We start from the raw sequence: 13,886 nt of genomic DNA on the forward strand, positions 1-13,886 counted from the left end.
GGGAAGTAGTGAATCTAGCAGACTGCCCATTCGTGATGATGCCCTCCTCAAGCCACTTAGCTCCAAAATCTTGTTCCAAGCCCACCGCTTCGCAGATGCCCTCCTCACTCCACTACCATTATACACAGAGGCATCCTCACCCTACACAGGCTTTGATAAAGGTCCTGAGGACTGCCCTGGAACGATGATGTCCTTCCTATCCACATGGTTGCAACACCTTGTGTCAGGCAATCCCTATCCCCTACATGGACACTGTCCTAAACCTGGGTCAGGCTCCAACACCCTGCTCCAGTACAAATGCCCATCTTGCTCAGGCCCACTTCATGGCTTTAGGACTGAATTTTTCCAAGAGAAGAAAGAACGAAGAGCAAGGACCAGATCTTAGTTTTGTTCCCACTTAATACGAAAAATATGCTTCCCTTTGTAATGCTTTTATCTTTCACTAGTTATTAATTTCCTTACCGATGAAAAAACAATGATAATATTAGAGTCCTCCCTCCACCTCCCTTTACCCACCAAATTTGAATTATCGTATCTCCATCATGAGTTAACTTTATATGCTGAAATATACCTTTATCTCTGTAATAGATTTATTGACTCTAACCAGTATCTCTGGACCCCTGCAATATAAAATAAATTAGTCTTCTCTTCCTTTATGTCTTGACTTTTATTATATGATTACTTTATACTGTCAAGGTTCACAACATCTATGTCACATTATATTTAGTAAAATCAACTTTCACTGCTTTTTTTAACTGTAGTTCTATAAAGAAATGGATTCAATGCTCACTGCCTATCTTTTCTGTCATAGCTTTTCCATTTTTGTCTCAGTGAGCTAAATTTCATTCTTGATTCCAATCTTTTCCCTCCAGGAAAAAGTCAGAGGAAAATATTTCCTATGTCCTTGCAAGTTTAAAAAATACTTGTCTGAGTGTCACTTAAGAATAGTTGAGATGGCTACAAAACATATTTCTTTAACTGAGGACTTTTAGACACTGTTCCAGTACTTTCTGTCTTGAATGCTGATGTGAAGAACTCTGAAGCCAGGCCGCACACATCATTGTTGCTTCATATCTAAAGTATTTTACTAGGACACTTCTACTAAATATCAATGATTCTTTATCAATTTTCCCAGGACACATTATAGCCTTCCAATTAAATCTGTAAATTTAACTGTATCTGCTTCTTTCCAGGAATGGTTAACTTTTTCTCCTGTTCCATTATATGGTTCTCCTCTTAAGAGACATCAATTACGAGTATAATGAGTCTTCTTGGGCTATTATTTACTAATACTTCAAACATTTTTTGTTCACTTTCCTTCTGCTTGCAATGCTTAACATACATTTTACTATTTTCAATGAGGTCTTCACTTTCAGGATTTTTCTCCTTTCCTAACTCTGCCTGCTCACTTGTACTCTCTTTCTCTTATTCATTATTTCTTCCTTTAGTCCTAATATTTCTGCTTTGTACTCTTGTTTTATAGAGATCATTTTATTCTTTAATAAATTCTTTGAAATCCTGCAGAAATATGTTTCTGGTTTGTGTTTTTCATCTACCTTTTGTTTTTCTTGTTTTTTGCTCATTAACTTCCTGGAATATTTGTGTATAAATACTGTATAGTTTCTTTTTTGATTATTACATCATTCAATGAGTGCTTCCTGAGCCAGTTATTTGGGTGAGGTGTTAGAATAGTACTCTAGACTAACAGGAAGCCTCACTGACTTGCAGTTAAGCCCCATATGATGTGCATGTGGTGTGTGAGTATGCAAGAGAAGTTACCTTTCTACCTCCTTTACTGACACAGATTACAAGTTGCTATACTGCTAACATCTAGAGCACCTCCTCTCTTACAGGAGTAACAAAGATAGCACACTGACATGGTTTCTGGTAAAGCCCCACCTCCTTTGCATCTCTAGTATATTGATTAGATAGGTTCCCACAGCCAGCTTGCGTATCCCACTCTTAGTTATTACTCCAAAAGAATCCCTGTTTTGTCCTTCAGGTTGTTCCAACTACTTTGAGAACGTTGTGCTTTGCTGATCTACTTATGTTTACACCAAGAAAATCTTGGAATCCATTCTCAAGGTTCTCCTTCATTTGGGTCCTACTGTTACTATGTTTGACAGCCCTTCTATTTTGATTTGGGTTATAGGGTTTCCTATTTTTTAAGAAGTTGGGAGGATTCTGTTTCTCAAATTCCTTATAATTTTCAGTTGGTTGTAGAGAGGCGAAACAGCAGAGACATCTTTACTGTACCATCTAAAACCTCGAAGTCCTCTAGATTACACACACACAGAGATGCATGCGTATTTTTTCTTAAAGAGAAAAATGTTTTAATTAAACGAGTAAACATATGAAGTTCCTGGCACTAGCACGTCATGGCCTAGGCCTCTCTAATGGGTTGTGATCTTCTTAAAATGAAGTCACCTCCGAGCGCTCTTGTACACTGCCAAGCTGGCAAATGAAGCCAGCTGGGTTGAGGCAGCACAGTTTCTGTTTCAGCACCAAGTTCAGCCCTCAAGAGGTTAAAGGTATCATATTACTAGATGGTATTATCATCTAGTTCTATATTCTAAATTATATTTTAATTTATTTTTAATTCACACTAATTTTTAGTCTCTTTGACTCCATCATAAATGCATGCTGCTCAAAATAAAAGAGCTGAACAAGGTTTTTATTAAAACCACATCCTCTGTCCACCCTCTACCCTCAATTCCATTATTTCTCTCTTCCCAGAGGCAATCTCTTCCATTTCTTCTTAGCTATTTATTTTTTGGTATTTAACCTCCATATCGCCAAATAACAAGCTTATCATGCCACCTCATATTTTTTCAGTTTCACACAGTTATCTCTGACTTAATCCTCCATCTTCAAAAAGAGGAAGTCAGAGATATGTGTAAAACTGATAAAATATGAAGTAGCACTCTAAGTATGTATAAATTATATGCATACATATACTTCTGTCCTCTCACCTCCAATATAGTTAGATCATAATTTGGGTTATGATCAACATTCAGCATTTGCACCATTATGATTAAGTAAAAGATATTCACATCCGGGCCATGAATGATTTTGCAAACATGGAAATAACTTTTATTTTCATATATATTCTGAAGTTAATCACTGCTTTTTTTATTTGCTTTTTTCCTATGTACCTAACAATTAAACCTCAAATCCTTTGCCAATTCTCTAAACCTCTTCTTACTACAATAAACACAACAGCTATTGTACCAATTTCATTGGTGACAACAAGTCTTGAATCCATTTGGAGATATCTCCCCTAGAGCTTTGTGACTGTCTCCAATCTAGACTTGTCCTCCATGTACAGTGCTCAGCTAGTATCTGGTGATCTCGCTGTACCCTCACCCTGGGGATTTCCTTCATTATCTTCTTACGCTGAATTCTCATATTCCCTAAACTCCGTGTTTTTCTTTTTCTTGATTTACTCCCTCATTTTAATAAAGCACATATTTCAAGTAGTATCTTGAAAAACGTTTGGGAGATTAATTTTGTGAGATCCTAAATACTTGCAATTATCTTTCCTCCCAATTAAATTATAGTTTGGGAATCAGATTCCAGATTAGAAACCATTTTCCCCCAAAATTCTAAAACATTGTTCAACTGATTTTCTTTTAATCATGACTCTATTGAAATATAACTAACATACCATATAATTAATCTATTTAAAGTGTATAATTTAATAGTTGTTTAATATAGTCATAGAGTTGTAAAACCATCACCACAATAAAATATACAACATTTTTATCACCCAAGAAGAAACTGCATATCCATTCACAGTCACTCTTCTTCTTCCTACCTTCCTCCAGCACTAGGCAACGGCTAATCTACTTTCTGTCTATATGGATTTACCTATTCTGGACATTTTATATACATAAAAATCATACAATATATGGTCTTTTGTGATTGGCTTCTTCTACTTAGTATAATGTTTTCAAAGTCCATCCATTGGTCCATAAGTAGCAGGCATCAGTACTTCATGTCTTTTAACTGTCAAATACTATTCCTTTGCATAGATATACATTTTATTTATCCATTCATCTGCTGATGGACATTTGGGTTGTTTCCACTTTTTAGCTATTATGAATAATGCTGTGATGAGCCTTAGCATATAACTTTTTGTGTGGACATATGTTTCCATTCCTTTGGGTATATTCCTAGGATTGGAGCTGCTGCCTTATAAAACTCTGTTTAACCTTTTGAGACACTACAAGATTATTTTCCAAAGCAGCTGCATCATTTTACATTCCCACCAGCAGCGTACGCAAGTTCCAGTTTCTCCACATCCTCGCCAACACTTGTTATTATCTGTCTTTTGATTACAGCCATCTAATAGGTGGGAAACGGTATCTTTTCATTTTGATTTGCATTTCCCTGATGGTTAATGATGAAAAACATCTTTTCATGTGCTTACTGGCCATTTGTATATCTTATTTACAAAAATGTCTATTCAGATCCCCTCCCCATTTTTTGATTTTTCTTTTTATAGAGTTGTAAGATTTATGTCTATGTTTTCAGTTTTATATTTTTAGTTCTTACATTAGGTCATTGATCCATTTTGAGTTGATTTTTGTATATGATGTGAGGTAGAGGGGAAGGGCTGTCCAACTTTATTCTTTTGCATGTGGTTATCCTGTTGTCTCAGTGTCATTTGTTGAAAACACTTTTCTTTACCCATTGAATTATCTCAGCACTCTTGTCACATACCAGTTGACCATAAACATGAGGGTTCATTTTTGGATTCTTAACTCTATTCCACTGATCTATGTCTATCTTTATGCTCGTACCAAACTGTCTCGATTACTGTAGCTTTGTACTAAGTTTTGAAATCAGAGAGTGTGGCTCCTTCAAGTGTGGCTCTTGTTCTTTGGTCCACTGATTTCTGTCTTCCACTACCGGTGTTGCAAAGCCTGATGACATTCTGTCTTGATTCTGTGTATGTAACTTGTCTTTGTCTTTTTCAAATCTCTGAGGATCTTCTATTTTTCCCTACTATTCTGAAATTTCATGATGATATGCCTTGATAGAAGTCTATTTTCACCCTAGTTGTGCTCAGCAGCTCTTTATTGGCCCTTTCAATCTGGGTATTTGTATCATTTGATATGGGGAAATTTTCTTAAATGATTTTTTGTTTTTGCTTCTATTTTCTGATCTCTGTTTCTGGAACAACTTTTATTAGTTTATCCTTCATTTATCTTATTTATTATTTATCATTATTAGAAGTAGACCTTCTGGTCTGATCCTATATTATTCTTATCTTCTTTCTCTTTATTATCCATCTTTTCATTTTTCACTCTACTTTCTCTAAGATCTCCTTAAGTTTGTGTTCTACACTTTCTATTTTTATCATTTCTGCTCTTATATTTTGAATCTCAAAGAATATATTCTCTTTTTTTCTTTTGTATAACATCTTATTCCTGTTTTACATATGCATTGATTTTTCTCATTTTAACATATTTGGTTTCCTTGCCTGTTTTTTTCTTTTTTTTCAGGCTAGAGACTTCCACTCTTGACTATATATTCAGATTTGAAACTGGAGGACAAAAAACCCCATTAACAGCTCTGTGAATACAGGTTAGGCTTTTCCAAACCAAGCTTTTTTATCAGGGGAGCTGCTGTCATCAGTATATTTAAATTTCGCTGTTGTTTTTCTCCACCTCTTGAGCTTGTCCGATCTCCCCAAGAAGAATCTTCCAAACTCTTAAGCGGAGTACAAGAACCAGGCTGTACTGTTTTAGAAACTGAGGGGGATGGGAGGGAGCTAAGGGAGGAGGAGGGGAATAGGTCACAATAATAAATATTTAAATTTTCACTTAACTTCCCCAAAATGCACACCATTCAACTGTGCCTGGTATCCCCTCAGTCCAGAACCTCTCTGTTCCCCTATTCCAGAGAATAAACTTTAAGTTTTCTAAGGCTCAGGAAGGTAATCCAGGAGAAAAGGGGGAAAAAAAATCTCTGCTTCTAAACAGATTTTCAACCAGTTTTCATGTTATCAGCATAATTCTCTTCCTCATTTTCAGAGGTACGTGGTATACTAAAAATGGAGCCCCTTTAGGGGATCCACAGCACAACTGGTTTGTCTCTTGACTTTCCCTATCAGTGGCTAAGAATTCCATCATCTGGGGACAGAAGGTCAATGTCTTTCTGTTTTCCTGCTTCTAAAATTTTGTTGCTATTGTCTCCTTTCCTTGTCCTTTTCCTCTTTATCAATTATGCCTATTAAAAAAAAAAACCTCTTCATTGTTTCATTGGGGTTTCAGAAGGTAAATGCATGTGTTCAGTCTACCAATTTGAATCAGACATCTTTTAATTTATTTTAAAATGATGACAAGTCTTCTTGAAATTGAGTGTCAGATTTGAAAATACATTTCAAAAGTATCTACCAATTTCAGGCAAAGTTACTTTAGGTAAATTTTTCATTTCCATTAGCAACTGTCAAAGATGTTTGCATCCTAAAGAGTAAAACCAAACCCAATCCACAGCTAACTAGGAAAGAACACAGGTGAGAGAGAAATTTTGACAACTGGAACCAGGAAAGTTTCATTGGAGGAGATGATCTGAACATCATTTTGAAGGAAGAGTTATAATTCCAGACATGTAAAAAGAAGTGTAGAATTCAAGAGCAATAAGGCAGCATAAGCAAAGACAAAGAACAACATTTGCTTCACTGGATCCTCTTCTTCCCTTGTTTCTTCAACAAAGATCTAACCCAAGGTCCTGAACCCAGCAAACCTGAGTAATCACATCCATTCCTTCTATTTCAATTAGCACTTACATGAAATGACTCCAAAACCCTTTTCCATCCATTTTCCAGGGCAAAATACTTACTTTCCTAGTGGAGTGCTCCACGTCACATCAAAAAATCCCATTAATTATATCTAAGCTGCTCCCCCTTAACCACTTCCTCTCCCCAAACCACTCTGCCTTTTGCATCTTCAAGACATTACATCCATTAAGTAAACCCACCAGCAAGTAATCCTTGGATCAAGTTTGATTCTTCCTAATTTCTCCCTTTACATCACTGTTTCCAGTCCTACTGATTATATGCCTTTTCAACGAGAAGCTAAAATGAATGCTTAGCAATTTTGAGCTTTACACAGTGCTTCTGTCACTAGCTGGAGTTGTAATAATATTAAGAAGGCAAAATAAGTAATCTGAGATGAAAACTAATCTACATTACTGCTTTATCATCATTCTTCTTAGACTAGACATCATTGACAAGGCATTCATTTGTTACAGAACTGTTTAGCTTTATGCTTAACGTATAATTACAAAGTTAAATTAAGCCAGCTTAAAGGTATTAAACAGAAAACTAAGCGCAAAGTGAGTACTCCCTAAATTTAAAACTTCCTTTGCTTAGTCGGAAGATTCTATTTTTTAAAAAGTTTATTCAAGCCAATTTTACACAAACCATCTTCCTGAAGCTTACTCATGAGCAGACTATAAAACCAGAGAAATAGTGGGGAATATACGCACAAGCAATTTTTTTTTAGCACTGACTGGTCTGAAATATAGGGAAGCCACAAACCACACGGGCAACTAATGATCCTACGGCAATTATTATCCTCAGTGTTATAGACCATAACAACCCACAATAGTCAGGATATGGCAAAAAGGAGCATCAGAATCCAGTCATCTGGAAGACTCTTGTTTTGCATCAATACCTTGCTGATACATAACCCAACAAACAAACTACTTTGCAGTAATATATTATACAGTGGTTTCATAAAAGTATTCTTGCACTGGATTTCAAAGTATTGAAGAGTTGTAGATATGTTATACCTCTCTATAAACATGTACCAGATAGCCTCCTATGCATTAACAACCTTTTTTTTCTTATGTCCCATTGTCACAGAATGCCACCTAGTCAGTCATCTCATATATATATATATATATATATATATATATATTCCCTCAAATTACCCTTTGGACTGTTCCACTACCTAACGTTTGAGTAAGAAAAAAAATTCATGAGAAGGAGAATACCACAACTGTCGTCCCTAAAAGGAAGGGAGGGGTGAAAAAGGAAAGGAGTGTGAATCAGTAAAAACTGGCCTCCTGGTCACAGGACCAACAACTGGGAAAAACTAATTTAAATATAAATATCATCTCATTTTAATAAGTTTTAAAGATAATCAAAATTGCTACACATTATGTAAAATGTTAACTCAGACACAACTTTTACAACAAAGGTACCCTGTTCTTTTTATTTAAGGCATATTTCATAAATAAAATCTACTGAGTGTAAACAATGTACATGCACTGTAAGAGATATACAAAGAAGATAGTCTCCAGCCTAAACATACTCAAAATCTCATGGAAAGACAAATATGTAAACAACTACAATATGATGTATTGAACAAATGTTATAACAGAGGCATATACACGTGCACTGAGGCCACAGAGGGAATACCTAGGCCTGCCTGGCGGAGTCAGGGAAAACTGCGTACTGGAGGTAATGCTCTCTCAAAGGAGTAAAGGGGAGAGGTGATTAAAAACAAACGTACTGTTGACATCACAGCATGATTACCAGACAGGGTAAATATGCAGAGCCCACACAATAAAATACAGGAGATGGCCAAGTTCTATAGAATTGTTTTCGGTCTAGAATAAATTTAAAAAGAAGGGAGTATAAACACTCTATGTAAGTCTATGGAGCAAAACATTCCAAGGTCCAGATAGACTAACTTAAACGAAATTTTAGAACAAACCAGAAACCATACACTCTGAATGGGAAACAAGGAAAAAGAGCGGGAGCAAAACAGACAATTACCTCCTTTTGTAGTATCATTCTGGGCCTGGATGCCATGATGCAATGAATTATGAATGGCAGAAAGAAGATCTGCTGCTTGAACCATCAATTTTTGAGCTTCTGCAACAGCACTGGTCTAGCAAATAAATCACCAAAAACATTCTTACATATTCTTTCACTGAAAGATATACATTAAATAGGAAAATCCTATAAACAATAATGAAATTAAATGCTTGTTGTAACAACATTGGTTTTCACAAACTATTCACTTAATACAGGATGCCCAGATCCTGTTAGGATAGAAATTATTTTTTTACCCATATCTATATCTTGTAGGAGTCATTAAAAAACAATAGAAAACATTTCTGGTTTATGCTGTTAATCTTATGTTAAAAAAAAACAGAGATGCAGTCAACTGGAAAATGGGAAATTTCAACTTTTCCACTATGTCATTCATCAAGATGAAATTTTAAAAAAAAGGAAAAAAACAGAATTAGAGAAATTAGATCAATATTATAAAGGCTGGATCTCTACTCACCACTTATTAACTATTCACAAATTAGTCTGTAATTTACTCAAATTAATGCAAATAAACACAAAAGAAAAATATTCACCTTGTAGTGCTTGCTTTTGGTTCTAAACAAATCCAACAGTTAATTATTTAATTGAATGAAAGAAGCCGTCTACCTAAAATTCTCATTTTTACTTTCTCCTTTTCAATTCACAAAATATGACTACCCACAAGCAACTTCAGCTTCTATTATTTTATCCACTAATAAGTAATATAAAGTATTATTTTTATATCAACGACATGGATACGTTATGGAGCACAATGTAAAATTCACGTGACTTTTTGAGAAAATCATCAGGGATACTCTGATGTAAATACACCACATGTTGAGTGCTGTATATGTGCAATCAGGGGCATTTCAATGGAGAAGTCTCAGAACTGTTTCAATAAAGCATTCCATCCAAAACAAAAACATTAGAATAGATTACAGCAAAGGCCCTTACCTCTTTCTTAGTAAAGGCTATAAGCACTGTCAGTAACACTCGAGTAAATTTCACTCTGCTGAATACTGCTAAACATTGTTGGTGCTAAAAAATAAGAAAGGACTAGAAGTTAAAACATGCAAAGTCTGTCAAAGGAATTTCATTTTAAAATACAGTATTTTAAGTCCTAGATCTCAATGTTAACAACTTACTACATTACAAACACCTTCACTTATAGTCTTTCAAATGTCTGAAAATGAGCTGCAGAAAATATAACAAAGCTGATTCTACTGAAATAGAAATATAAAGTTTCTATATCAACAAGACTGATTTTTCCCTAAATCAAAAGTTACACTATTATCTCAAAATCTAACTTAATTAGTATTTTTAAAAGGATTGATAAAAAGGTGCTTTAAGCAGAGTCAGAAAATTTAGGATCTCCACAAAGGTTTGGTAACTTTGGATACCGCGCAAGTTCTTGAGTTTTGCCAAGCTTTGATGTATCATCTGTAAAAAGTCATTTTTTTCTTCCTACCTCATAGGAATACTGAAGAGCTTTGAAATCATGTATTTGAAAGAGCTCTATTGTCATTCTATCAAAATAAATACAAGGGAAATAAAATCCCTTGCAATGTCCAATTTTTAAAGAAATACCTTAAAAAGGGCTTCCATAAATTATAACGCAGTTCATAAAACTATAACATTAAGAGGTAGACTTCTCTGATATTATCTACCAGAAAATAAGTTCAATTACTTCTAGTTCAACTTCTGGATCTCTTTCTTCTCCTTGTCGACTTCGAGTACTCTAAAATTTTAAAAAAGGTGAATTAAAACAAATACAAATCTGTAGAAGCATTAAATTATAAATATACAAGGTAAAGCACTAAATAAATTTATTGAGTATATGTAAGAATCTATTTCTAAGAAAAATATTTGGGAGAAAAAAAGTCATATTTAGTATTTATTTTCCTGCTATTAATAACATATACAGAAAGTTCATTTTGATATAAATTACAAAGATCACACAAAAGAATAAGGTATTAAAAACAGCAAAGCAAAACAATAAATTAACATAAGTAAAAGCATATGGCACATGGTACTTCTTTCTTTTAAAAGGATCTATTAATTGAAATTCCTGATGCTTTCAAAACAAACCTTGTTAGAAAAAAATAGCAACCTTTACAAAAACACATCACAAAGTCACATGATAAATACTGATCTGTTCTACAATAAAATGCAAAACATCCACAAGAGTAATAAATAGTCGACTATTTTGACAAATCCAGGGCAGTACCACAGGAAGATCTGGTTGAAAACCTGGGCTCTAGCCTGGGAGCTGCCACTTACTAGTGGCTACTCTTAAATAAGACTCAGACTAACAGGTTACTTAATTCCTTTGAGCTGTATTTTCCTCATCTAAAAGTGGGGCATTGTGTGCATTTAACTGCCTAATTCACTGAATAATTGTAAATATCAAATAAGACAATAATGTAAAATTGCTTTGGCAACCATGCTGTATTATACAAGTGTAAAAAAATATTAGAAATATAACTTTTTTCCTTTTTTAATCTCTATAAGAACCAAATCATCAGGGTCATCTAGCTGAAGGATGTCATTCACAGAAGGCTTTCCCCAGATTTGGGATACCACCATCTACTGAGCCCTTCTACTGTGTTGCAGACACTGTACTAGCTACTAAAGATACAAAGGTGAAGTAGATAGTCCTTACCTTTGAAAAACTTAAAACTAGAATATTATGCTATTCTTAAAATAGTATGCTAAAATTCTAAAACATTCACAAAAAACTGAAAAATTAAGAGGGTTAAATTTTCAATACTTGAAAGTGACATTAATTCATCAGAAACTTCTCTAGCAGTCTTCAAAATTCATTACAAAAAAGGCACAGCATATATAAAAGAAGTTGGTGGTCCTACCTACAGTAGCTATTTGTAATTAGCTAAAGTTAACTTGACATTTAGAAGAAAATAAAAATCCTATACCAAAGAAAAGATAAAAAAACATATACCTTTACTCTTCTTTGCATGTCATCCTCCACATCTTTTAGCATGCCTAGAAAGAGAGCCAATCAGTTTAAAAAGGAAACAAATCCAAACATTAAACTTCTGAATTATCTTTATAAATAGTTTTACCTGTAACTCGAAGATCTGTCACACTGTTAGCCATTTTAAATCCGTAAGTCATTGACTGAAAATCTTCCTATACAAAAAAGGAATAATTAGGCCCTTGAATAGTAGCAGAATCTTTAGTTATATTTCTCTTACAAAATCAATATTTGCTAATAAGAAAACAGTAACGGAATGTCATCCTGGTTGTCTAAAAATTGATATCACACATCCAAGCTTTCCTTATAGGTGTACCCTTTAAAACACCATAGTCTAATGCTGTCTCTGTCCTTAATTTCAATTGCTTGTTCTTAGGCAATTTAAATATACTTGCATTTAGTATGTTCATTTGAAAAATAAAGCTAATGCTTACGATAATATCACAAAGTAATAATTCCCACTTACAAAGTATTCTCACAGTAACAGGCGAATAGTAAATATATACTAATTATTACTGTTTGATGGTAAGACTCTTTAAAAATTAAATGCCTGTTTACACACTATTAGGCTACAAAGGTTAAGCCTTCTCAAATAGAATTACTCAAAGTGACAGCAAAATCACATTCCTGCTTCAGCCCATTGTAAAGAAAAAAATGATTCCTACATGGGATTTCCAACCCCAAAATCATTTAAAACACTGCTGAGACATTAACAAATTAAGTGGTTTGCTGGACTCACTTTGAAGACTATGAATTTAATATCATCTGGCTGATTCAATTAAGAAGTCAGAAGCTCTATTAAAGGAATATTTCTGCCATATTATAATTCTTATAAAAATGTATATAGAAGCCTAATATAATGGAATAATAGGGATTTATAGCAGTGGCTGGAACTATAGAAAAATTTCTGGATTCTTAACGAAAATTTCAGTGAGCATGCAATTCATGTCAGGTACTATACCTTACAAACAGTGTCCCTGCTCTCAAAGAATTCAGTGGTATTTGACTCATAGGACAGGGTCTTTTAAAAATCTCAGACTGTGTTACAGAGCTGTAAGGTTATCCTCTAGGTGAAGTTTATACTCTATCTCTACTTGGACATCAAACAAGATTCTAAAAATTTACATGGCTAAAAAGGAACTCTCCTAGCATTTACCACATTGCTAAAAGGCACCTCCATCTATCCAGTTACTCAGGCTGAAAACCTGTACATCAAGTCCTCTCATTTTCCCACACCTCATTATCAAATCCATCAGAAAACCCTGTAGGCTCTATCTTCAGTTTCTAATCTAACCCCATCTCACTCCTTTCACAGCTGTCTCTAGTTCAAGTCACCACCATCTCTCACTTCTTTTTTTTTTTTTTTAATTTTTTACTTATTTATTTTTCCCCCCAAAGCCCCAGTAGATAGTTGTATGTCATAGTTGCACAGCCTTCTAGTTGCTGTATGTGGGACGTGGCCTCAGCACGGCCGGAGAAGCGGTGCGTCGGTGCGCGCCCGGGATCCGAACCCGGGCCGCCAGCAGCGGAGCGCGTGCACTTAACCGCTAAGCCATGGGGCCGGCCCCATCTCTCACTTCTATAACCACCTCCAAACAAGTCCGCCCTCCTTCCACACTTGTCCCTGCTATAATTTACTCACCATCAGAAGCCAAAGGGATTGTTTTAAAATAAGTCATTTCACATGACTTCCTACTCAAAACCTTTCAATAGTTTCCTTCCTCACAGTAAAACCCAGATCCCACCACGGCCTCTAAGGCCTTGTACCATTGGCCCTGTCTCCCTCTCCAACCTCACTTCTCACCTACCGTTCTTCTCCATTCACTGCACTGGCAGTCACACAGGCCTTCTTGTGTCCTTCAAACACATCAAAAACATTCTCTTCTCAGGACCTTCGTACCTGCTGACCCCCTCCCTAAAATGACTGTCTACAAAAGAGTCTACAAAGCTTCATCCCTACTATACTCCAGCTTCTGTTCCAGTATCCATTCCTCATATAGAAGTTTTCCCTGTGCATTCCCTCTAAAATAGCACCCTCCCCCCCCTTTCTATCTCCTT

At 35.1% G+C, this 13,886-nt stretch overlaps 1 protein-coding gene across 4 annotated transcripts in view; it reads right to left on the reverse strand.

The window, feature by feature from the left end:
• NAA35 (N-alpha-acetyltransferase 35, NatC auxiliary subunit) overlaps positions 1-13,886 on the reverse strand; it is a 93,886-nt gene that overhangs the window by 45,939 nt on the left and 34,061 nt on the right. For all 4 annotated transcript variants that reach the window (XM_004440803.3, XM_014795589.2, XM_087444318.1 and 1 more), the window contains exons 7-11: positions 11,917-11,983; positions 11,793-11,836; positions 10,521-10,571; positions 9,788-9,871; positions 8,795-8,909 (exon numbers count right to left, since the gene is read on the reverse strand). In XM_004440803.3, coding sequence (XP_004440860.1) covers positions 8,795-8,909; positions 9,788-9,871; positions 10,521-10,571; positions 11,793-11,836; positions 11,917-11,983 — 361 coding nt within the window. The remainder of the gene's footprint in view (positions 1-8,794; positions 8,910-9,787; positions 9,872-10,520; positions 10,572-11,792; positions 11,837-11,916; positions 11,984-13,886) is intronic.

This window comes from Ceratotherium simum, chromosome 20 (assembly GCF_057802395.1).
Source record: "Ceratotherium simum simum isolate JZ-2026a chromosome 20, ASM5780239v1, whole genome shotgun sequence".
Lineage (NCBI taxonomy): Eukaryota > Metazoa > Chordata > Mammalia > Perissodactyla > Rhinocerotidae > Ceratotherium > Ceratotherium simum.